Raw genomic sequence first — 26,976 nt, 5'->3', positions numbered from 1 at the left:
CTGTGCTTTTGTCTCTTCGCGCTTGAAACCTCAAATTATCTGTCAGTCGCCTCAACAGTACGAGCGTAAACCTGAGTACATGTTCATAGAGATACAGGTCGCTACTGTGAAATGCTTGGTAGGTGTAGTATACAAAACGCCTAAAGCTCGCCGTCTGAATGACTTAGAGACTGATATTAACAGACTGTTACCTATGTACGAACATTTTATAATGATGGGAGACATCAACACAAACCTTCTAGATCCAGATTCTTCCGAAGCCACCCATCTATTGAATACGTTTCAGGCATGCAGCATGGCGGTCCTTCCACTTTCTCCCACTCACCACACTAAAACTTCACACACACTACTGGACCTAATAGTAACGAACAACCCTGACAGATTATTACATCACGGCCAGACATCTGCTCCCGGACTGTCAGCCCATGACATCATCTTTATGTCTTACGCACTGCGATGCCCCAAACATAAACCAAAGTACGTGACTTACCGAGACTATAGCCGTATTAACAACGAAAAATTATTGGAAGACGCTTTATCGATGCCGTGGCAGGAGATAACTCATAAAACTAATATTGACGACATGGTCACCACTTTCAATAACATGATACTACATATTTTTAACAAGCATGCCCCTATACGAACAGCACGCGTCTGTAAAAGACTCTCCCCGTGGCTAAATGATGATATTGGAGCAATGATGGCTAAGCGGGATGCAGCTCATAGGAAATATAAACATCACCCGACAGAGGAAAACTTTATCTATTACAAACGACTACGTAATAAAACGACTCAGACAGTAAGAAATGCTCGACTACGGTACGCCCATGACCTTATAAAAACTGACGTAAGACCCGCTACTTTATGGAAGTCAATCCGCCATTTTGGACTAAATAAACCGGACAAGGTAGACGATTTGGAAGTTTCTCTTGATGAATTGAATAATCACTTCGTATCCTCCCACGTACAATTAAACGAAGAAGCAAAAGAAAATCTTTTGTGTGCAAATTACAACACACCACCCGTAGGCAGAGACAAATTTTATTTTAGTTATGTCTCACCCCTTCAACTGAAAGCGTCTATCATGCGAATTAAAACGAAATCCACAGGGGTGGACAATATATGTATTACAATGCTAAAGACAATTTTCGATGCTATTATTCCAGCATTAACATTCATATACAATTTCTCCCTTCAAAATAGTGCATTTCCAACTGTCTGAAAAATGGCCTGGTGCATCCTTTAACAAAGACAAAATCTCCTAGACTAAGCAGTGACTACAGACCTATACATATACTGTCAATAGTAGCCAAGGGACTCGAACACATTGTGCATAATCAAATCACCAACTATCTCAACGACCACGACATATTAGACCCACACCAGTCAGGTTTCCGATGCAATTACAGTATCTGTACTGCCTTACTAAGCGTGACTGACGATATAAGACAGGCTATTGATGAGCAAAAACTGACTATCCTAGTATTATTGGACTTCAGCAAAGCATTTGACTCTGTAGACCAAGAGTTGCTCCTATCCAAACTTTATCACCTAGGGTTCTCCTACAGCACTCTGAGATGGTTGGGAGCTTATTTACACGAACGTCAACAACGTGTCATCAATCAAGGTGCATTTTCTTCGTGGCAATATGTAAAAAGAGGTGTCCCACAAGGGTCAACCCTTGCTCCTTTGCTATTTTCTGTCTATATCAACGACCTTGCTAAACAGCTGACACATTGTAAACGTCACATCTACGCTGACGACGTACAATTGTACATCCATGCAAAACCAACAGACGTTTCGACATCAATCGAGCAAATTAACATGGATCTAGAGGCCATAAGTAAATGGTCTTCCCAGCATGGACTTATTTTGAACCCAAAAAAGACCCAAACTATAGTAATTGCCCACCCAAGACTTATTTCCAGTAATTACCGCATGTCCATCCCCGACGTACAACTTCAAAATCACTTTTTGCCCTTTTTCAAGAGCGTAAAAAATCTCGGAGTAACCATTGACCAGCACCTCTCGTGGACGGATCAGATAATATCTGTGAGTAGACGAGTTTTTGCTACGTTGCACATATTAAACAATTTCAAATTTACTTTTCCGTTCAGTTTAAAGAAGAAACTAGTTGAAACCCTCGTTCTTCCAATATTCGATTATTGTGACGTAGTTTACAAAGATGCGAAAACCGAGCTTCGAGATAAACTACAACGTGCACAGAATGCCTGTGTAAGATTTATATGTAATCTGAAATATTCAGATCATGTTACCCAGTCCTACGTCGAACTCGAATGGCTACGCCTTGAAGACAGACGCAAGCTGCATACCCTGACTTCATTGCACCGAATCCTTACCTTACAATCCCCATCTTACCTGTATGAACGATTTCATAGCCTTTCTGAACACCATGATAAAAACACCAGAGCGCTGAGCTCGACATTGCTCGCTATTCCTAAGCATAAATCCTCAACCTACAACAATTCCTTCACTGCTGTGGCCAGCCGTGAATGGAACTTCCTTCCGCAGGAGGTCAGAGGGATATCAAACCACGGAAGATTTAAAAGTATGTGTTCAAAATATCTCTATGAAACGAGCTCGTAGTGCGACAGTCTTCTTCTTCTTCCTCTTCTTATGGTCATTCTTCTTCTTCTTCTTCTTCTCCCCATGGTCCTTCTTATTCCTCCACTTCTTCTTCTTCTTATTCAATAGTGTTAGAAAGTACTCAGCTGTGGTTTTCCTGCATAGTTATTCTTATACCTATCCCCATTTTACAATGTTTTTCACCCACAGTAAACACATGAAAACTGTACCATTCGTCAATGTGATATATTTCTGGAATTGGACAAATTAATTGCAAATATTAGTAGGTTTATCTATATTATTATTATCATTATTATTATTATTATTATTATTATTATTATTATTATTATTATTATTATTATTATTATTATTATTATTATTATTATTATTATTATTATTATTGAAATTGTAACTCGTTCTTTGTTGTATGTTAATTTCTTCGTAGGAAGCAAAATGTTAATTTATATTGTGTATTATAATAGTTATTTTTATGTACAGCAGGATGGCATAGTACCATAGTAATTTGTTTCAGTCTCTTTTTTCATTTATTCACTATGTTATATATTTTTATGTTAATTATGTATTTCACTGGTTAAGTGTGAGACAGGGACACGTGTCCCTAACTTTGCCAGTTAAAATAAATCATATCTATCTAACATTTGGCAAGTTCATATCAACTCTATAATAACGTTCCCCACACTGCTGATTATCATATCAAATAATTGTGCGTCAGCGTCCGAGCTTTCTCCGCCTGGTCTGTACACCCCCAAAACATCAAGTTGCAATTTATCTTTAGAGATGAGTCATACACCCAGAATTCCTTAACTTGTCCGTAGCTTAAAATTCTTCATTCCCCCTCTCTTATCGTTCCTGACCTCTATCTAAGATAAACACTCCAGTACCCTGAGAAAATATACGCATCCATAATATTTCTTCCCAGTCATGATTCGATTCCTATTTCCATGTCTGTTATATATATATATATACACACACACACACACACACACACACACACTTAAGGAAATGGAAATTGCAACACCATGAAGGCATTGGTCGTTTGTGTTGATTTTCAAGATATGGAACGATGCCATGTAGTTAAGTAAACGATCAATGTTTCAGAGCCATTGGATTGTTGCTACACGTCTCCTCAGTATACGGACTTGCAGTCTGTGCAGTGAAGTGTTCCCCGTCAAACATGCCTCGACGACAGAGAAGAGCACGCTATCAGCAACTGTCGCTGTTTGACAGGGCTCAGATAATTGGGCTGTGTGAGGCTGGATTATCGCTAAGGACTGTCGCTGCACGTGTTGGCCGACAGGCATCTACGGTACAACGTGTATGGCAGCAGTGGTCAAATGAAGGTACCCACACTCGTAGACCTGGCACAGGCCGAGCGCGACAGACAACTGTGGGAGAGGATCGCCGCATCATTCGGATGGCCCGGATGGAACCCCCTGCAACAGCAGCGCAAATTCGAGCATGTATGGCACCCCACGTTACACAACAAACAGTTGGTAATCCCCTGCGTGCAGCTGGCTTACGAGTCCGTGTCCCTGCTGAAGGTGTTCCATTGACCCCACAACAGCGACGTGTAAGGCTGGCCTGGTGTCGAGAAAGATCGACGTGGGTCGACGAATGGCATAGGGTCGTCTTTAGTGATGAATCGCGCTTCTGTCTTGCCAGCAGTGATCGCCAGAATCGTGTGCGCCAACGTATCGGGGAGAGGGGACGCCCAGATCTTATTGTCGAGAGGCACACAGGGCCAACACCAAGCATTATGGTCTGGGGAGCTATTGGCTTTGATATGAAATCACAATTGGTGCTTGTTGAGGGCAATATGACTGCTCGACAGTAGGTTGATAGGGTACTCAATCCAGTGGTTGTCCATATGATGGCGAACATTGTTAATGGGATGTTTCAGCAGGACAATGTCCGGGTTCACACTGCACGCGTCTCCGGAGAATCTCTCCACAACATCACAATTTTAGAATGGCCAACCAGATCCCCGGACCTCAGTCCTATTGAGCATGTATGGGACATGATGGGTCGACAACTGGCCAACTGTCCTCAGCCACCCACAACTCTGGAACAACTGACCCGTGCAATGCAGCAAGCATGGGCCACAATTCCTCAGGAAACGATCCAGGGCTTTATTGACTCAATACCTCGACGAATTCATCATGTATTGCAGCTCGTGGTGGACATATCCTCTACTGATTGTTGTCCAATCTTGCGGTCAGAGGGACCTGAAAGTGTAATCATCGAATCATAACCGAACACTCGTCTTGCATGTTCAATTGCAGCAATGTAGCAGCACTCCTTCTGGGTGTTACAATTTCCATTTTCTCCATTGTATATATATATATATCAAATTATTTAGTTCTATTCCTTTCTTTACAGTACTTCTAGTGATTAACACTAACAATTTTATGTCATCCTTACTTGACTTCATGCTTTCTATATTGTTATCACCACTCCCTGGTCTACCCATTATCCTGAATGTCCCTGATGCTCTTCTAAACAAACCTAACTTATATGTTCTATAGTGGTTCAGGTGAAGGGTATCTGAACGTAGATCCCTATCATCTACCACCCATTATGATCTACAAATCTCACTCCTAATTTCCCACATATCCATTCCATTATTTTCATTTAAATCCCCAAGTACCCTCTGTTCAGCATCCCTCCAACGCAGTACCCCGCTTCCTGTCGTATTCTTCACTGAAACCGTTTAGAACTTACTCTAATGTATTAATATACCATTCTTTCATTAACACTCTCATGTTTTTGCAACTTCTCAACTGTCTTACGTTTGTTCAACTTTTTAATTGTAATTAATTACAGTTCTTGAGTCTTCCAAACACTTAAAAGCACATGTGTTAATCTTTAATTTTACAACACTTTACGTTTCCTCGCTACTCTTTAGAGTCACTGAAATATTAGATACTTAGCTCGGATATCGAAGGCTTTTCTCCTGATCCTATCGCTTCCTTCTCCTTTCTTCTCTCATGAATCTCGGTGTTGGGCTCCTCCAGATTCTTCTCTGTTGAACACGGAACTCTCTCTGCTAGCGCGAAATCTCCCACTTACTCTCTTACTACTTTGATGGCAAGATGCCCGAATTAAAGTCTAGAGCATTGTTCCTGGTTGCTCCCAACTGAAACGGTATTTATTACACCCGTGTACTGCGGCTATAGCTCCCTTAATTACTCTTTGTGAGCTTTCAATGTACTGTCTGAGAGCTCTATCCTCTGGTCTTCTGGCCGTTATCACGAGCGGCCAAGTCCCCATGACCCCGGGGATTTCTCTCTCTCCCGAAGACCCAAGTCCAAAGAATAAGGACCAGAATGATCCTCTTTATTACCGAGGGGTGGCACAATTCATTCACATGAATAGTTTTGCTGAGTTCTCATTGTTTCATTCAAAGCAGACTTCCCAGAGTGTTCTCGAATAATGTTTTCTCATCACATGACTTCCTCCAAATTCTATCCCTTGTGGCCTACGTAACTACAGACAGACAGACAGACAGACAGACAGACAGACAGACAGACAGACAGACAGACAGACAGACAGACAGACAGACAGACAGACAGACAGACAGACAGACAGACAGACAACTCTCCAATGGTTAATACACGTCAATATGCTCAGTGTATTTTATTTTACATTACAAAATTTAAATCATCTATGACTTCGCCCGTATTCTACTGCTCAGTATATTATGTTTTCTCGCAATTAAGCTTTTACTTGAGTAACAACCTGGAGACTTGTACGTCTTGCATTTAGCACGAGATGTTAAATTATCAAAGCACGCCGTTCTGAGAATTAACATGGTGGTAGTACGGTGAACTCCACGGCAGTAGGAAGGTTTGTTTATAACAACAGGACTTCTTCTTTGATGGTGGTGAGTGTTTATTTCAGCAGGACATTGCAATCGCTGTAAATTATTTAGAATCACTAGTTACATACAGTTCATTTCGAAAGAACTCTGTAAAAGTGTTCCGTTAGTTTACGCTCATTTGCTTCATGTATTTTTCGAAATGGTCTAAATTCATATGTGAGTACTGTTTTCAGATTGAAAAATAACTTTATGAACTAATAATTAAATAGTGCTAGAGAGTATAAATATTTATGGTGGAAAATCACGGATTAAAATAATTATGGGTACTCAAATTAAGCATTCATGGCATAGTGCAACCTGACAACAGGGACTGGAAGGAAACACACTACCGAATGCGAATCTTGCTGTAATACATAATGGAAGACGGAGTTTTGAAGCTCATGCCCCAATTAAAGAACTAATATTGTTTATAATAATGCTGAACCATATTAATGCACCATTACTGATACTTCCTACTCTTGCCCTTTGTTAATTACTATTTGTATGCACTTAAATGAAGAGAAGAATCACGTTTGTGGATCCGAACTAAGAAACCAAAAATGTAAATTAAAAACTCGTTATTTCTGCTATTGAGGAGACAACTAACCTTGTAGTCCATTTGTTCTGAGCAGTTGAATACGTAAACCATCATCCCCAGTGCTCTGCCAAGGTCTTTGGTCGTTTCAGTTTTGCCCGTTCCAGCGGGTCCTTGAGGTCCACCTCCCATAATCAAATGCAGAGACTGTTGAAAGAAATACAAAACCCGTTCTTTGTTAATGCCTGCATGTTCCTATGTCATCCGTATTCTTTGTTAATACATAAAAATACATAATGGATGTATAGATAGATATCGTCTTTTCTGGTTGTGAACATTCCTTACACTTAAAAATTGTTTCGAATTGACAACGGAGTGGGGTATAAAGCAATTTGATACACACTTTAATTATTATAGGGAAAGAACGGCAGCTTTTTCCTTACAATAAATACAATTTTACAAATGACACTAATCAATCTACAAAGTGAGATAACGGTGGTCTGGGATATCATCTAGTGACTAGAAGCAATGAACAGCGGTGCCAGACAAGATTTCTCTAATAAAATTATGGTCAGGATAACTCCGGAACAAGTCCTAATACATTGAATAATCTGATCATTTGTCTATTGTACATAGCTCGGATCTTTGTAATTCGTCGTTATGCTGTTGCTGATCCTCAAGAAATAAATTTAAATAAATTTAAATTTAAAAATTTAAATTTAAAATTTACGTAACGCTAAAAGTATAATCTAAATACAAGAATATTAAAAGAATGCTAAATACAATACATGGGGAGGAAGTGAACATGACAAGCTCCAGACAGGAGACGAAACAATGAAAATAAGAAAGCTGCAAGATATAAGGGATCAAACGTGTAACATCTAATGCTCGTTGCTAATAATGAGTGCCTTATGCAAATAGCAGTCGGATTGATGCGAAATAATATTTAAATGAATAATTTAATCCTAAATATGTGGATGAATTGTCACATACATGAATAACTATTGCCAATTGCCATCAACAGAAAATTGTTAAAAATAAATATAGTGTAAAATTGTGATGTCAAATTTTCCAGAATGAAAGCTGAAATAATAATATCACAAACTTAACGTATAACTCGTTAACATTCAGGGGCATTAGTCCAGGCGATAATCCCCCAATAAGTAAAAAAATATTATGAGAAGGTAATGTGACACCGTAATTTAACCTAGCACCATATTTACAGTTTCAATACAGAATTAATTGAAATAAAGAAAAGATGTACGTGAATGATGTTGTTCTATTTCAGGGTCACTTTATTTCGTCAAAGAGCTAATTTGATACACACTCGGGAAAGAACCACAGTTTTGTAAATACAAAGTTGCAAATCCATGACACCACACTCTCTATGAAGATCACGGAACAGAGCAAGTAAAATTTGTATTTTTGTAATAATAGGAGTGCACATGTTTGATCGAAGGGAAAGTGGAATTATTGTGATTTGAAGTAGCTTATTCCCCACCTGGTCCAATCCTTTCGGGTATGGTCAACACAATAATTTTTACTGTGTAATTCAAGGTATGTTCAATTCATAAATGTCTCAAGTATTCAAAGTGAATCACCTTTTAAAATATGATATCTTCACAGTAGCATGTTAGAATTCAGACTAAATAATCATAGCTGTAAAAGTAGAATTGCTGATTAATATCCAATGTAGACAATAAGCCACAACAAACTCACGAGCAGCTCATTGCCATTATAATTAATAGTAATAATAATGGGAACAAGGATTCCTCAGAGATGTGAGGCGGCTGACTGTTTCGTGTGTATGGTAGGTTGTGTGATTCTGATTATTACTATTGTGTAGCTTCTTACTCATGTACATAGATCACTTTTATTCCGATACTTATATTTCCATTTGCTTTATTACTTATTGTGTTCTCTTTATGCATTGCTTATTTTTTCAGTTTGTATATTACTTTTTCATCATGACTTGTCTCTTTCTCATTATCTATACGCTCCGAATATTATTCTATTTTATTTGTTGAACTCTGGTTTCTTTCTTCATTATATGTTGTCCAAATCTGTAATTTTTAGCTTACCTTTGATTTTATGACAGAATAGTACATTTCTTTTATATATGTATTATCTGTAGATTATGTGGTTAAGTATAAGAGAGGGCCACGAGCCCTAACTTCGCCACTGCTAAAGTCAATAAATAAATAAATAAATAAATAAATAAATAAATAAATAAATAAATAAATAAATAAATAAATAAATAAATAAATAAATAAATAAATCTCTAGTATTTAAGTATTTAAATTATTTAAAGAAAATTTCATATATAATTCTCAGAGAACTATGGGGACATCTGTATATATAAAATAAGAGTTCTATCTGTACATTGATTAGAATTTTAAAAGAATAGTGTTTCTGTATCGGACATGTCCATAGTATCAAGTAAATGCACGTTTTACTGTTCCGTAATGTCTGTCTGTCTGTCTGTCTGTCTGTCTGTCTGTCTGTCTGTCTGTCTGTCTGTCTGTCTGTCTGTCTGTCTGTCTGTCTGTCTGTCTGTACGGACACGTATCACGAGAAGACGGCTGAAGAGAATTTAATGAATGACGAGGGATGAGCCACTACAAACTAGGCTGAGTGAAATGGTAGTTTAGGGGAAGGCCTAAAATTGAATTCCAAATATTTATATTATTAGTGATCCTATCGATAAATGCTACATAACTAAATTTGTCTGTCTGTTAGGTCATCAGTCCAGAGGCTGGTTGGATCCTCAAATAGCACCACCAAAGTTTATGCGGTTATAAGGAAACCCCAAAAACCAATGGCCACACTAAAATGAGGCGTACTAGGCAAGACGAGGAGTGAGGTAGTTTGCCATTGCTTTCCTCACTGGGTCAGAAAGTACTATTGCAGTACGATTGACATTGTGAGCAGCACCTTTTATAACACTCAGGTGAACTAGTCGTGCTCTGAATGTCATTACTCAGTACTACCCATACCCCAGCAACTTCCATATTGTCACAGCCATGGATGTTGACTGGGACTTCGGTGGAAGCTACACTTTACTTTGGCCTGTGCCAAGAGATGGATGCAAAAGTACTGTATCCATCAAGAAATGACAGCAGGCAGTAACTAAATTTATATAGAATTAAATTTCCGATCGTAGAATAGAACTAAATTTCCAATCATTTATGTCATACATTGTTACCGTAGGAACTTTGATAAGACAGGTATTCATTAATTTGTTTTATTGTTGCCAAGTTCATATCAACGAGAAAATGGGTTAACAGAATTTAATGAAAGTCGATATACAGAGTCGGGGAATAAGAAATTACAGTCTAAGTTATCAAAACTTCATTCGCCCTGTATAAAATTGTAGTTTGCGGGAAGGCGCCTAAACCTTAATTTTTAATTACCTATGTTATTGGCCCTATCGAAAATTACCACATAACAAAAGTTATAGAGAACACAATTTCCGACCATTTATGTTTTATTCAATTTTGCCGTACCGACTGAGATGAAAGGGGAAATTTGAACTGTTAGATCGGCAGCGTAGTACTGTTCATTAAAAGTGAGAAAATGTGTGGTTTTAATGGTTTTAATTTAGTCGAGTATTTCATGTGGAATCATTGCTTTTACTCTCACAATTCCTACTGACGTCATTGTCATGACATACGTTCATTTCAGTTGGGAAAATCACCAAGACAGTCAACCTGAGGGTGTAAAAAGGCAGGTGGAGAGTGAGTGTCCGCCATTATAATGCAATCCCCCAACCTGATTGTGACTGATGATAGGCAAACGAGCCTACCATTATAATGAAAATTCCCCAACGCAGTCTTCATATGAGAAAAGATGTTTGGTGATTTCTCCGTCGCATTTCTAGGGTAACGTTAAGAGCTATGCAATTTAATACGGTCTTGCTCACGACGTACACTCTACCTAACTTAGAATTCTGTATACAATGTAGAATTCCGTAGCGAAGCACGGGTACAACAGCTAGTGAATTAATAAATTGATGTAGATTCAATAAGCAGACGTTATGTAATTTAGGTGTTCCGCGGACATTTGCGCCCAGTAAAACATGTGACTTTAATTTGCTTTGCACACCTGCTTTCATTTTGAGCTACTAACTATTATGAATAATAAAATAGTCTCAGATCAAGGTCGGGAACTTAAGAAGTATGATGTTTTTGTGGCAGGTGATTTACGTTTTGATATTTTAGTGATCAGTCTTAATTTGTTTATATATGCCATTTTTGACTTTTCGATGAATGGTTTTTAATAAATTATAAGATTTCAACTCAGTCTGGTCCATGTTATTTTACTTGGCTTAGCCTGTAGAGTAGGTTCTCCTACGTACCCAACAAGACCCGTCCAGCCCTGACGTAGGAATCGAAGTGAGCGGTAAGTATATTTCAGCGCCAAAGCAGTCAAGAACCCAGTTGCCGCCACATCATGATTTCAAGGGTAGAATATGTATATACATACTCGTCATTTTCTGCATAGAACAATAACAATCAATACATAACATTTTCCCTTCATCACTGAACATTACCACAATTCAGTGCGATTTGTACGTATGAACTTGTGCTCAAAAAATAAGGAGCATAATGCGCACGAAAAGTTTAAAAAAGTAAGAATGGAATGGATGACTGTAAACTAATAAGACAATTAGAACTGTGAGAAGTACGCTTCTCATAACAGTTAACCGATTGCTCTTCCACCTTAACAAGAGTATCATGCGATGCTACCGGAAGGTCAAATTTAACAGCCAATTCCGGCGCAAGAGAACGCTTCGAAAATATTATGTGAGATAAAGTGGCATAGAATACCAAGCCCTTCTTGAAGTGCTCATTTAATTAATCAGTCATTTATTCGAATGTACAGAGAATATTTCATTTTTATTAAGTACTAGTAACTGGCAGGAAACATCTACATTCAGCAGTACATGTCGCAATTTCTGCAGGGAGCTTGGAGCTCGGGTTTGTTTGCTCGCCAGATAAGTTTAGAAGATAGAATTTCGACATGACGTACACAAAGCAGAACAGGGAAACAATAGAAATCCAACGGACATTTCGGATGCCCGGCGAGAGGCTAGAGAAGCCTGCGTGAGGTGTTTGAAGTAAGCGTCAGGTACGCGATGTGTTGAGCCAAGGAAATTATAGAGCTACCTACGATATATCTAGGCATTGGTGTAGGGAAGTGATGGCCCAATCGAGGACACGATGGCGTCTTCGAGGACGAATTAATAAAAACAATGACCTCGTCAATCAGTTAACCTATTATTCGGCAAAATTCCGTGCAGGTAACATCGTGAGAAGAAGGTTCTATTTACGCGAGTGATCGTGTGGCGACTTGTAAATTTTATTGGAAGACGCTCAGTCAGCATTTAATCGATTCAAGTTTTCTAACACTGGGAGAATGGCATTTAACATTCCATTTAGAGAGGGAGAGAACAATTTCGTTCAATCATGTCGAATGCTTAGTAGCCTACCTGTGTAAATAGTTTCCGGAGGGCATAAACTTTTCAATTACCAGTCCAGCTTTTTAATGGGAAGTATTTTACCTAGTTACGGGATTAGATAAGAGAAGCGGTTCCGCGATGAATGGGAACAGGTTTCACGGTCAATAGAAATTACCCCGGCTGTAGTATTCTAGTAACTGGTAGGTTAATCTTGACCTAGTTTGTACACCGTGAACGAGGGGAGGTTTTAGACGACATCCAGAAACAGGAGCAGTGACATCACCTTTCAACGCCTCGATGGACACCAAGTGATTTCTGAAGGCATCATATGGCTGGCTGAAACAAGACGGGGTCGGCCGTTCCTGAAGACTGGCGGCATTAAATCAACGAAATAGATGAGGACAGAATTTTCAATGTAATTATGTGAGTGCGAACGTATTTAATGTTGGAAAAGGGGATAGGTTCGTTTGATACTTAATTTCAGTAAATTTGTTTGGAAGGACTACGTTACAGAGCTTATTAATGCAAATATAATTGTAATGTAAATGTGGACCATTTGCAGAAATCGCAGTTTGCTTTCTTACATTTTATTCTGATTTGTTTAGCTGAGTGGTTAGCGTCATTTCTTATTTTAGCCCTATATTTGATGTTTGAGACGCAATGTCAGTCTCGGGGATACGGAGCGGTTAAAATGGTCAAAATATCACTTTTTACTTTTTATATTTTTATGAATTTCTGAAGTCCGCTCTTTAAAATGATATGTAATAAATTATAGTTTAAGCATTAAAAGTTGCCATAATTTTAATTAAAACTTTGGCTAACATTGAGGAAATCATCAGTAATGGCTGCGAAAACTAGTTGAATTACATTCCCATAACTCCGCGATTATGAAGACTAGGATGTAGGGACCTTTTGCAATTAAGAGTACATTCCTTACCTTTTAATTCTGTGGAGGCTAGACTGCACTATTTTTTATTATCTTTTGTTTATTCCTTGTGTATTCCATGACATGAATTTCAATAGTTACTACGTAGAGTTGTTTATTTGTGATGTGATTTGAGCTAATTAGCTGTGAATATAAACTCGAGTTCAAAATGCCTAGAAGTAATCGTGTTTTAAAGGAAAGAAGGAATATCGGTATTCCAAACAGCAAACATGCTGTAAGTAAATGTTTTACCACAACTGAAGAGTAGCCAAGTGGAGACTCCAATGTAAACAAAGACATTGAGTTTAGTGGAACTTATGACAGTGATTCAAAGAAGAAGTTAGCCTCAAGCAGTGATATTTATGAAGAAGTGTGTGATGAAAGGATGGTTTATGAACTTATAAATATTACACTTCTACAAGATGCCATGAGTGAATTTCTTGTAAGCAGATTTTGTGGGGGTGATGATCAGCTTCATGTGAAGAAACATGTTAGTCTTGCAACTGAACTTGTATTTGAGTGCCAAGTGTGTAAACAAATGCACGCATTTACAAATACTGAGACTATGACTTATCACATGAATAAGAAGCGTATGGTGTACCGTGATATAAATTGAAGATTTGTCTACGGCTTGCGAGCAACTGGTAAAGGGCGCACGGCAGGTGCTACATTGCGTGGTATAATGGATCTTCCCAAACCACCTGCAAAATTTGACAGATATGTAGATCTGTTAGGCTCGTCTGTTGAGAATGTATGCCATAAATCTATGCATGAGGCGGTACAGGAAAGTGTAGATTTGAACGATGGGAAACGTGATCTAAGTGTTTCTCTGGATGGGACTTCGCAGAAACGAGGGCATACCTCCCTCTCTGGTGTAGTGACAGCAACCAGTGGGGACACGGGGAAAGTTGCTGATGTAGAAATAAATATTGTAGATGTCAGAAAAGAAACAGTGGAAAACGTGGTGATGACTGGACTGCCAACTGTGAAGGTGTGAGTGAAGGGATGGAAATTGAGGGGGCTAAAGAAATGTTTTGAAGGTCGGTTGATAGATAGGATGTGAGATACGTGCAGTATTTAGGTGATGGCGATTCCAAGGCGTACACATCTGTTGTGGATGAGGCTCAATATGGCAATACTCGGATAGAAAAGCTGGAATGCTTGGGGCATATTCAGAAACGAATGGGGACAAGACTAAGAAAGTTGAGAAATAAACTTGGAGTTTTCTGGTCTGAATCGGGTAATTTTGGAAAAACTTGGTGATATTCAGACTTTTCATGGCTTGGAAATAAGAAAAAACCTAGGGAATTTGCAAGGAATCAGACGAGCTCTATGGCCGATTTATTTTCATCCGCTATCGACAGATGAAAATCCACAGCATTTACTTTGCTCATTAGACTGGTGCAAATATCTACGAGCAAAAGAATAACGGATTCCCTACGACCATTTCAAGCACTCACACACCTTACTCTTGCCTGTATGGAAGAAATGAAGCCCATTTTTAGAGATCTGTCCAGCCCCCAGCTGTTGGAGAAGTGTCTTCATGGAAAAAGTCAAAATCCTAGTGAATCGGTAAACAACGTTATATGGTCTCGCATATAAACACTACGATTTGGAGTTCTTGATGCAGTGGCGGAAACATTGTTAAATGTCTGGTATTACAGGAGTTAGGACTGAAAAGAGGAGGGAATTGTGTGAATGCCATGAAGGAGTTGGACCGAGAAAGACTAAGGAAAGCAGAAGGAATGGTCCAGGAAGTGCAGAAAAAAGCTAGGTAATCCAGGGACAAAGATAAACGGAAGCTAGAAGACCTGTATGAATCACAGGAAGATCCGGATTCTCCTTCATATGGTGCAGGGATGCACTGAAATATGAAAACATGTGTGGAAAGTTGTAAGTGCAGTTTCCTCAGGTTCCTTTTCTAGGTGAGTATTTATCACAGAGCTGTGTAATTTTCATCAGGAATTTGTCTCATATCGGTAAATATTTAACGGAGGGATTTCCTGATTTTTATAAAACTCTTTGAGATTTGGCTGTTTTTTTAGGAAAATAATTCTATTTATTGACTGTATAAAAACTATGTATCTGAGTCCCCTTAAGTCCAATTACGAAAACGCTCCGTATGTCAAGTAAGGTTTGAATAAAATTTGACATAAAAATCATTTTCGTAACTTTATTAGAACCTGAGAAAAAGGAACATGAATTAAACAAATTTAACATCGGTAAGATAGGCTGCTCCGTATCCCCTTAAAGTGAGGAAGGACTGGATTAAAGTATTATTAATAGGAGCTCAAAGTGTACGGAAACATGCCGTCACGTATTCTGAGATTTATTGCATGATGTGTGAATAAGAGAATGTGAGACGGTGGAGTTTGGATCCACAAATTCTGATAGCTTCATCTTCACGACTATGTTGTATATCAAGATTGTAAATTAGTAATTGATTCACGAGTTCCGCGAATGCAGTTTCGTATTTCGAGTTCCGAATATTAGAAGAAAATTTCTGTAAAATATATTATTATTACTATTATTATTATTATTATTATTATTATTATTATTATTATTATTATTATTATTATTATTATTATTATTATTATTATTATTATTATTATTATTATTATTATTTTATTGACAATGCGAGTTTCTCGAGTTGTAGGATTGAAATATTTCAGTAACTTTCCGCTGTTCGGACATAATCGATTGTCAGCGTGGCAATTTCTTAGTTTCAGTTTATCATAGTTATTACAGAGTTGGCCACTTTATCATTCATGTTTAACTTTGAGTGCGAATGCTTTGATTTGTCAGCAGTGCCGTCTTGTTTCTTTTCATGCGAACGTATGTTCGACGACGTCATTTTATATACTTTTCCAGTATCGGCAACTTTAGGACATGAGATATTATTTACTGTGATTTTTAGTAAGAGGATGCATTGCTCATCTGAAAGGCCTGCATTTTTCTTGATTGTGTGACTTGCCTCGGATAGACTATTGAGCAGCGTGGGTAAAGAGTTGGACCCTGTGGTTCTGATGTTTGCTGCATTATATTAGGAGACGTGAATCTCCACTTTGAGTCATTCCGCCGTGTGTTGGCGAGGGTGATATGTTCGTCTACCGAGGAGAGTTTTATTTGAGCGGCCTATACTTAAATATTAAATATTCAAGATAAACTTAAATATTATAACTAAGTGGTCCGCATATTCAATACAAGATAAAGTTTATTATATTTAGTACATGTTTCGTCCCCTAAGCGACATCATCAGCCTTAATAAATTAACATTAATATCTCAGAAATACAAAACAGATATTATTAAAATTGGAAAGACACATTAAAGTATTGATGTATGGTTACGACAATTAAAATTAGATCTTAGAAATGTTGTTAAAATTGTAAGTCATATGATAGATTAAACAGTTAAATTGTCCATTACACTATTGATGATATTATTACAAAATACCAGTTTTCCTTTATAAAATCTTAAATGATTAATTGTTGTAAATAGCACACTTGATTTGTATCTCTTGATGAAAGATTTGTTGAATCCTTGATATGCATTCCTTAGATAGTATAATATACTGAGTACTTCATAATTTAAAGTCAACTCGGGGCCGCAGTGGCAAAGTCCTTTGTGGTAATGGATAACACTTTATCTGAAATAAAATGAAAAACTAAGTTAAGTAGCGTGAAATGGAAGATGAGATGAATATAATGTAATAAGATCGTATTACTTACGATGTGCGGAGAAGGACTCACCTGTGGATCATGGGAGACTACTGGCAAAAATGAGTGCAATTGGACTAGACAAAAGAGTGACTGAATGGGTTGCTATATTTCTAGAGAATAGATCTCAGAGTGTCAGAGTAGGTGAAGCTTTGTCTGACCCTGTAATAGTTGAGAGGGGAGTTCCTCAGGGCAGTGTTATCGGACCTTTATGTTTTCTTATATATATAAATGATATGAGTAAAGGAGTGGAATCGGAGGTAAGGCTTTTTGCGGATGATGTTATTCTCTATAGAGTGATAAATAAGTTACAAGATTGTGAGCAACTACAACGTGACCTCGAAAATATTGTGAGATGGACAGCAGGCAATGGTATGTTGATAAACGGGGCTAAAAGTCAGGTTGTGAGTTTCACAAATAGGAAAAGTCCTCTCAGTTTTAATTACTGCGTTGATGGGGTGAAAGTTCCTTTTGGGGATCATTGTAAGTATCTAGGTGTTAATATAAGGAAAGATCTTCAATGGGGTAATCACATAAATGGGATTGTAAATAAAGGATACCGATCTCTGCACATGGTTATGAGGGTGTTTAGGGGTTGTAGTAAGGATGTAAAGGAGAGTGCATATAAGTCTCTGGTAAGACCCCAACTAGAGTATGGTTCCAGTGTATGGGACCCTCACCAGGATTACCTGATTCAAGAACTGGAAAAAATCCAAAGAAAAGCAGCTCGATTTGTTCTGGGTGATTTCCGACAAAAGAGTAGCGTTACAAAAATGTTGCAATGTTTGGGTTGGGAAGAATTGAGAGAAAGAAGAAGAGCTGCTCGACTAAGTGGTATGTTCCGAGCTGTCAGCGGAGAGATGGCGTGGATTGACATTAGTAGACGAATAGGTTTGAATGGCGTCTATAAAAGTAGGAAAGATCACAATATGAAGATAAAGTTGGAATTCAAGAGGACAAACTGGGGCAAATATTCATTTATAGGAAGGGGAGTTAGGGATTGGAATAACTTACCAAGGGAGATGTTCAATAAATTTCCAATTTCTTTGAAATCATTTCGGAAAAGGCTAGGAAAGCAACAGATAGGGAATCTGCCACCTGGGCGACTGCCCTAAATGCAGATCAGTATTGATTGAAATTTTACCTAGGTAAGTGTGTATCTGCTTTAAAACAAGTGCTGGTACTTACTACGCTGGCTTCTTTAGTATGGTTTACAGAGCTTTATATACACTAATTAGCATATAAGAATGGCTATAATGAAGAATTTGTAAACAGGATTAGAAATAAAGTGAAAAATAAGCCTATGACTAGGTAGAAACAAGAACGAAAAGGAAAAGAGAATAAGAGATTTGCCTTATTTACACATGATAGCAGTAAAATAGATAGTATTACGAATCTATTTAAAAGACGTAATTTAAAAATCGCTTATTCGGACTAAAAACAGAAACTCGAAATTATTTTATAACACTCATAGCGTTAATAATAATAATAATAATAATAATAATAATAATAATAATAATAATAATAATTGTTCCGGGGTATTTGTGGACCACAGAGGTGAAAGAAGGTGCCAGGATGAATGGGTCTAAATTCAATATCAAGAAAAGAATTTAGAACTTACAGTAAACTGAAGGTTATATATTTTTTTAATTCAACCTTAGCACATTTGCAAAACAATGAAACGTCAGGTACAACGACAAATTTTAGACAAGACAAGGAAATTCAAAATTTAGTGACAGTTTAACGATCTGGGGTTCAAGCCCCTCGCTTTACGGTTCTTGGGCTCCTAACTCAAATTCAAAAACGAGCACAAATTTACTCAAGGGCAGAAATCCCTCAATACATGGAGCACTCGCTCACAACTTACAATATCAAGCCTCCCAGAGGCGCTTTTACAACACTTGAAAAGAGCTGACGTGCTCTCAGTTTTCCAAGCCTATTCAAGGCAATATCAGAAAATTACAATCACTCGCCATCAAGGCACAAAATTTGAAACAGGGGTATATTAGTTCCTAACCTATTGGGTATTTGCGGAAAAGAACAGGTTAGGAAAATGGCCCGAAACACAAATTGAATGGAGGCGTGTACTTGCACTTCTAGATATGAATTCTTAAAACCCAAAGGGCACTAGGCCGATGAAACAGGGGGTATTCCTAAACTATGGAGGTAACTCGTATAAGAATAAATTAACAGATTACGGAAAGGAACAAAGCCAGTTACAAAACGTAGTCACCTCAAACCAATATGAAGGAGAGCTCGAGAGGGTACATCACTCTCTATCCACGATTTACAGTTAAACATTTTATGAAGTTTTAATAATAGCCGGCAGAAAGTAACATTTTTAGGAAAACTAGGTTACATAGTTAATGATTCGGACCTTTCCCTCAGGTTAAACTGCGGAGCTAGCAAGAAATAAACATGTGGCAATGACCTTGCCGGTGTACTGCTGCCTGATGAAAGACGCGCCGCCCGCCTCCTGCTTTGACACACACACTAGGGCAGATGACGATCAATTGGCCAAGAGACGTGAAAATCCGCAGTTGATAAACCCTCGGGGAATGTTCGAGACCATTCAAGATTAACTAGCCACACCCTCTCAAATTTATTCGTTCATTTAAAAGTTACCCTCAAACCTCCCGGTACAGACCTCCCCCCCCCAAATGTCCTTCCTTGGGGTGACACAGAAGAAATTTAAAAAAATGATTTCCAGTTGAAGAAAATTTCTAAGACTTTTGTTTCGTTGATGGGTAGAAACTTTTTAAACTCCAGCTTTAGAGTGTCCTTTTAGTCATAGTAGATTAAATCCATGTGAATATTTTTGACTGCAAGTCCTGCCGCCGCTGCAGATATCCAGTCGAGATCGCCCGGACCCCTCAAGTACCCTCAGATACACCTCTCCCGCTACTATGAGAGGGGTAGTCGTGGTGATGGTAGCCGCAGATTAGAAACATATATACAGTCCCCAGATGAGTTGGCGGTAGGGGCACCGCCCATCAGCCCTTGGAGGGAAGATGCACTTCGGCGCTCCGTTCAGGAGGAGGCCTTACTAGAGGGAAGAGGGCCCTTTCTTCTCCCTGGTTTCCCTCAGAAGGTATTAAAATACGTTGGCATCCAGCTGAGGGGGCACTGAAACTGTAAGATCTTGGCGACAGGACAGTGTTGTTGCATACTTGAGAGTACGATCTTTATTGGTGATGCTGAGGGGCGGGCGGCATAGGAGGAGCTTTACAGCCAATAGTGTGGATATGCAGCAGACGAGGGCTTGGTAATGGCCACAAAGGAATTGACAGCAGGAACACCAGAGGGGAAATCGTACATACAGTTTATATATATATATAACAAAATAGCATAATTTGTGGAAAGAAGGCCTCCCAAAGAATATATAACCTTCAAACTCCTGCTAAACGTTGATGGCTCAGTTAACAATGACACCACACAGGTTTCACCTGAGAGAGGTGAACTCTAAAGATCCTCTCTGTGGCTGGATTTCTTACTAATAAGGTAACCAGTGTCAAAAAATCCAATATGATGCACGGCCCATGAGATCTGGTGGCAAGCTTGCCAGCGAACACAAAGTTTCTAACCATGACCTGATCTCCTACTTTTATAGTGGTGGGCCTCCGTCCACGATTTATAACTTTCCCTAACTTTTCATGGGACACTTTAAGATTGGCCTTAGCCTTCTTCCATAGATATCTAATATTATGGGGATCTATTTTCTCTGCTAATATATCATTAAGTGACCAAAGATTAGAGAGCGCCGTGTTAGGCACAAATTTAAACATCAGAGAAGCAGGAGTGAACTTTTGGGACTCACGAACTGCCGAATTTAAAGCAAAGTCCAACCAATGCAGGGACGTATCCCACCTGGAATGATCTTCATGATGAAATGCAACGAGAGCTGACCTCAGATTACGATTGAAACGATCAGCCAGAGATGGTTGAGGATAATACGCCGATGTTGTTACATGTGATATAGACAGATCAAAACAGAATTACGGAAGAGGTTGGATGTAAATGCCTTAGCATTATCAGAAACTATATATTGATACGGACCAAAAGAAGCAAAGATGGTATTTAAACAAAAAATAGTGGACTGAGCGGTTGCCAGCTTAGTCGGAAATAACCAGGAAAATCTTGTGAAACCATCTACACACACACGAATGAATTTGTTGGCGTTCCCCTTTGATTGGGGGAAGGGTCCGACATAGTCGATAGAGGCGTTCCATGGGGCGCGACGCTTGATGAGAAGATAATAGACCTAGCTTAGTGGAAAAGGTGTGCTTACTAAGCAAGCTAGATTTAAAAGATTTTACTAATTTTCGAATTTCACCGTCCATACCTTTCCAAATAAACATCTCTCGGATCTTTTCTCGAGTTCTGAAGAAGCCTAAATGCCCCCCTAATGGGGTCTCATGGTAGTACTTGAAGATCATAGGTACAAGCACAGCTGGAACCACTAATTTCATCTTTTGATCATGCCTCGACGGGCAATATAAAACCCCGTTCCTCAACACATAAGGGGCAACATGTTCCCCAGAAGAAAGGGTTTCCGTAATAGGGGCCAGCACAATATCATCACGTTGATATTTTTCAATATCCATGAACAACGTGGGGGCATCACTTAGAATGGTATAAATGCCCGAATGTATGGGCGCGGGAAGAAAGGAACTATTTTCCAATTCGGAGGTCTCCACATCATTAGCAAACATGCGTCTTAGTACATCCGCAACAACATTCTCGGATCCTCCGATGTGCCTAACATCAAACTGGAAGGCAGAATTTCTGATGGCCCATCGGTATATACGACCAGTACGACGCGGCCTAGCTAACACCCAACTTAAGGCTTGGTTATCTGTTTCCGGGTCGAACATTGACGTGTTGCAGATAGAGGCGGAACTTCTCTAAAGTAAGGAAGACTGCCAAACCCTAAATTTCATTGATGAAATACTTGGCTTCCTGAATCGATATTTTCCTAGATGCATAGGCGAAAGGTCGCCTTCCGAGTTCAGTTTCTTGAGGAAGCACAGCGGCCACGGCTGACGACGAGGCGTCGGTTTAAACGATGAATTTCTTCGAGAAATCAGGCATCGCAAGAACTGGGGCATTACAAAGAGCTAATTTCATATCTTCAAAAGCGGCTTGTTGAGACGACCCCAACTCGAGTTTGACGCATTTCCTACGAAGTAAGTTCAAGGGCGCCGCTCTGTTAGCGAAGTTAGGAATACATTTCCTGAAGAAATTCACCATACCTATGAATCTGGCAATACCTTTGATGTCCTTAGGAGGTTTGAAATCACGGATTGTCTGTGTTCTAGAACGATCAATAGAAACACAATCGGGCGACAAAGTAAGCGCTGGGAATGACCTGGAAGGCTTAGCAAACGCTATCTTAAATAACTTCACAGTTAACCCTGCCTTACGAAGGCGATTAAGGACCTCTTTTAGATGATCAAGGTGTTCTTCAAAGGTCTCAGAAAATACGACGACATCATCAAGGTAATGGTACAAGTATTCGAATTTGATGTCGGAGAAGTCTCGTTAGCACAGGTGCCCACGTGGAGAGCCCGAAAGTCACGCGGTTGTACTCATACAAGTTCCAATCCGTGGCAAAAGCTGTTAGACATTTTGATTCTTCGGCTAAAGGGATCTGATCGTACGCCTGATTAAGATCCAAAATGGTGAAGAAGTTAGCTTTCCGAAACCATAAAAAACAAGAGGGAATGTCGGCAAGAGGCACAGATTTAACACCACCTTTCCATTTGAAGCCCTATAGTCAATCACAGACCTGAAGCCACGTTGGGGTGTCGGAACCAGGAAAATAGGCGATGAATACGCCGACTTAGAGGGTCAAGTAATACCATCATTTAACATGTGATCGATGATCTCCTTGAGGGCCTTCATTTCAGGAGGAGATAGCCTATAAGGTGGAAATCTGACCGGATCGAATCAGTAACCTCAATCTTGTCTTCGATAAGGTCAGTAACACCAAGAGTATCGGAAAATAAATCCGAAAACGACTGACACAATTGACGAATACTATGAGCCTGCTCCTCAGGTAGATGTCTAAGGTCTAACAATATCTCATCGTGGGTAGCCGAAACAGATGAACATGATGCAGAACTACACTTAAGCAAAAGAATTTTCCAATTAGTAGCAAATGTGAAGGTGCACGACTTGCTCTGAATGTCGAGCACTAGACCGGTTTGAGACATGAAGTCTGCTCCTAATATTATGGGGCAAGACAGACGCTTAGCCACAAACAATTTAACTTTCCAGGTTAATTGAGAAATACGAATTTTGGCAAATAGGAATCCTAAAATTTCTAATGGATAGGTATTAGCCGACACGCGTTGAACTACAGTCGAACAATAATCAGAAAGTTTACAGACAGACTTTAATTTTGAGTACCATTCAGCCGAAATAATGAAAAAAACACCCCCTGAATGTAACAGAGCGGTAACGAGTTCACAATTCAACTCAATCTTGAGAAATGGTACCAGTGCGGGGGACTCCGCCGCAATTCTGAGGCATTCTTTAGGGCATTGAAATGCGTGGTTAGAAGACCTTCTACCCTGTTCCGAGATTTCGGTGGGTTTAACAGGGGCTGAGCCTGGAAAAGATGAACGCGCCGACTCAGCCGATGACATTAGTCATTTCCTATTATTAGAGTTCGCGGAGGTTGCACCAGAAGTTGAACAGGATGGGGTGCTATTGGCGTTAGGGCAATTCTTGGCAATATGCGAAAACGAGCCACATTTAAAGCATCCTTGTGATGACCCTGCTCCATTCTTTGTCCTACTCGATTTTATTACTGGGCACTTGTTACGGAGAAGATCTGCCGACCCACAAGCATAAAATTAGCCAGTGGTGAAAGTTCGGCGAGGTTGAGGCCGAAAGTTACTCGAAGGCGGAGGGGCTCCTTAGCGACCCTTAAGGTGTCGGCATACCGCACTCCTTCGGCTGAGACCGCCATAGCCTCTAATTCAGCAAAGGTTTGAGGACGCGACGCGAAAAACCGATATGACCTAGAGGGTGGGGAGATGCCTTCCAAAATGGTCTGCACTATTTGATCTTCAGAGAATTGAAGGGCGAATACCCTGGTGTAGAACTTAATGTCTTGGATGTATTCGGCGAGATTTTCATCCAGTCGCTGTACTCTGTAATAGTACATTTGAATTAATGATGGCATTGCTCCAGGCGGAATGAAGTTAGCCAGCAGATGTGCGTGGAAGTCTTCTATAGAAGATGGTTCAGATATGGCCCTGACTATTTTTTCCGAGAGGACACCTATGGAGTAAGGGTAAATAATTTGAAGGATTTGAGAAGGAGAAAGAGAAAACACTAGAGCGTGACCTTGGAATTCAACTAAGAATCTTAAAAATGAAATAACCTCGTCAGTGGAATTAATAGAAATTTTATAAATTCCCCTCAGGAACATGACCAAAGAATGAGGCAAACTACTGAACCCAAGTGACATAGTAGGGAACGCCTAGAAGGTTGAGAAGTCTCAGACCCAGCATTATTCAAAAAGAAGGGTGGAATTGATGTGCGACGATCAGGATCATTTCCTAAAGGGGCTGAAGTTTGTTGCGTTGATACAGATTTCCCGCTTTCTACGCCCTTGGAAGAATCTTCCTCACTTACAATGTTTACCACAGAGGCTTGGTCGGTTTTGGGAGTAGCTGCCCCAGTCAAACCTTGAAGAAATTTATTTGACTTTTCAGACAGGTGTTAAGCAAGATTACTAGCCTCCTTAGCATGGCCTTCTTTTAACTAAAGAGGCAATAGGTCAATAACTCTATCGTAAAAGTGAAACAATCTAGCCTGTGCTCTTTTAAGTTGGTTAGCAGAAGGATCACTCACTTCAAAAAACTAACTACAGAAGCTAGCTCCGTGGTGTTGTCCATGATAGTGGATAGAGCCTCATCAATATCCTTCTCTCCCAAAGTAGGGATACTAATAGGCAATGCTAGGGACTCCTTCAGTTTTCTTTTATCTGCCGCAACCGTGCCTCCAGATTGGACATTTCTAATCAGCAATTCGTAAATTAATTCCTCCTTGCGCAAGTAGCCAAGATGGAGGACTTCGCGAGGGCGGGACATGATGAAAGCAATTTAAAAATTTAGAAGAAGAAAAAATTCCAACGACCGAGAAAATTCTTAGAGTTCGGTGTGTATTCAATGTTTAGCCGTCGAAAAGGGCCTAATTGAGACCCATTCAACCACGCTCTTCTACCACTTTTTCCGGGGTATTTGTGGACCGCAGAGGTTGTGGCGTTATTAAAATAGAAACTCTTATTGAATCATATACCTTCGACCATCTACGGATATTGGACATTTATTTAAATTGTGTCTATTTTTGACACTTGTAATTCTTATTCTCTGCTAATGACCTTGGGTTCCCAGCCTAGTAACTGAGTTGAACTATTATTTTACCACGTTCATATGAGGCTGGAGTTCGACTATATTTGAAGTATAAATTAAGAAAGACTTCGTATCTCGTGAACTTGGATTATATCTGCCCTAGCACCTTGGACGTTTGGCTACTAAGTACCTGCTCTGCCTATACGAGGAGAGATGAACTTTCCGTTGTATGGTTACTCTATGTGTGTAGTTTCTAAACGTGTAATGGCACGGTAGGCCAGCTACGGGGACTGCTACGCTATCTATCAGATTGAATGTAGTACCAAAGAGTGTGATGTAACTGTTGCTCGCCAGGGCGCGTATCGAGTCTGCCAGGTGTCACGCCTAGCGGCGAACTTGGTAGCGGGTCATTCTGCGCTGGATGTCTTGGAGGCTGGTTGTAGCAATGATGGCTGCGGAGACTGTTACCAGAACGATGTGTAATCCAACTGGTGTTGGATGATAAACAAAAAAGGCCACATCGAGTGATGGGAGTTTAAGTATTTTGTTTTGGTGTATAATATGTGTGTTAATTTGTAAATATGTAATTATATAGGTAGTTTATTTATACTTGTGGAGTGATATTGTTAGGTCGAACTACGAGGTGAGTTATCTTGGCATAAGGCTTGCTTGTAAGTATTTTAAAGTATCATTGCTATTAATATTATTTTACTGCGTATGTGTAATATTTGAATTTGTGGTGGAATATGAACATTGTGGACATCTAAGTTTTAGTGATGCCGTGTTTTGCTTCTAGTGTACGTGATGTACATAACGGTGAGCTATCCTTGTGCTAAGATAACATTTGAAATTTTTTATCGTGTCCTTGTTCTAAATTTGTCATTCTCTTCGCTCGGGCTTTACCTTTTGGTGTTTTTGCTTGTGATTTTCCTTGTAATGTCCGTATGCGTGTGCCGCCTTCCTTTTATACTGTGGTATTTTATCGTTTTCTTACGTGTTGTATTTTTGGCGTATATTCGTGTTTCTGCTTGTCTCCTTGTGCGAATTGTGTTGGTTGTCGCATGTTTTGGCTATCCTGTGCCCGTATTTTGGCCTAACAATGCACTTACATTTCTCTCCATAATTTTCTTTAATCTTTTTTTTCATTATTATTATTATTATTATTAGTCACCTTTGGTAAGTTGAATTATGCTTAATTTTCTTGGTGAATAATTGAGTTGAGTCTGTTTTAGTTATATTCCTTCCCTTTGAGGGCTTTAAATTAAATATCATTCATTTGTTGGTGTAATATCGTATAAATGTTATCAGTTTCAACAATACAAGTAACGTTTAGTAGGTCGAGGGCTGGACACCCCTGGAGAATGGGATGGTTCCTTATCTTATCTTTTGGTGTGGGTATTGTTGTTATTATCACTTCGTGCCTGACAGTTATGTAACATTGTTAGTGTGTGATGGGTGTGTGCATTGTGTCTGCCCGATGACTGCATCGTGTATTATACTCCATAA

The 26,976-nt window shown here is 39.3% G+C and overlaps 1 protein-coding gene across 1 annotated transcript in view; it reads right to left on the bottom strand.

Annotated features, from left to right (window-relative positions):
- Positions 1-26,976, bottom strand: part of LOC136863901 (dynein beta chain, ciliary-like) — a 5,220,903-nt gene that overhangs the window by 3,110,375 nt on the left and 2,083,552 nt on the right. The window contains exon 36 of the mRNA XM_068226514.1: positions 7,074-7,208. Coding sequence (XP_068082615.1) covers positions 7,074-7,208 — 135 coding nt within the window. The remainder of the gene's footprint in view (positions 1-7,073; positions 7,209-26,976) is intronic.

This window comes from Anabrus simplex, chromosome 2 (assembly GCF_040414725.1).
Source record: "Anabrus simplex isolate iqAnaSimp1 chromosome 2, ASM4041472v1, whole genome shotgun sequence".
In the NCBI taxonomy this organism is placed as follows: domain Eukaryota; kingdom Metazoa; phylum Arthropoda; class Insecta; order Orthoptera; family Tettigoniidae; genus Anabrus; species Anabrus simplex.
This window is presented reverse-complemented; position numbering and strand designations above follow the sequence as displayed.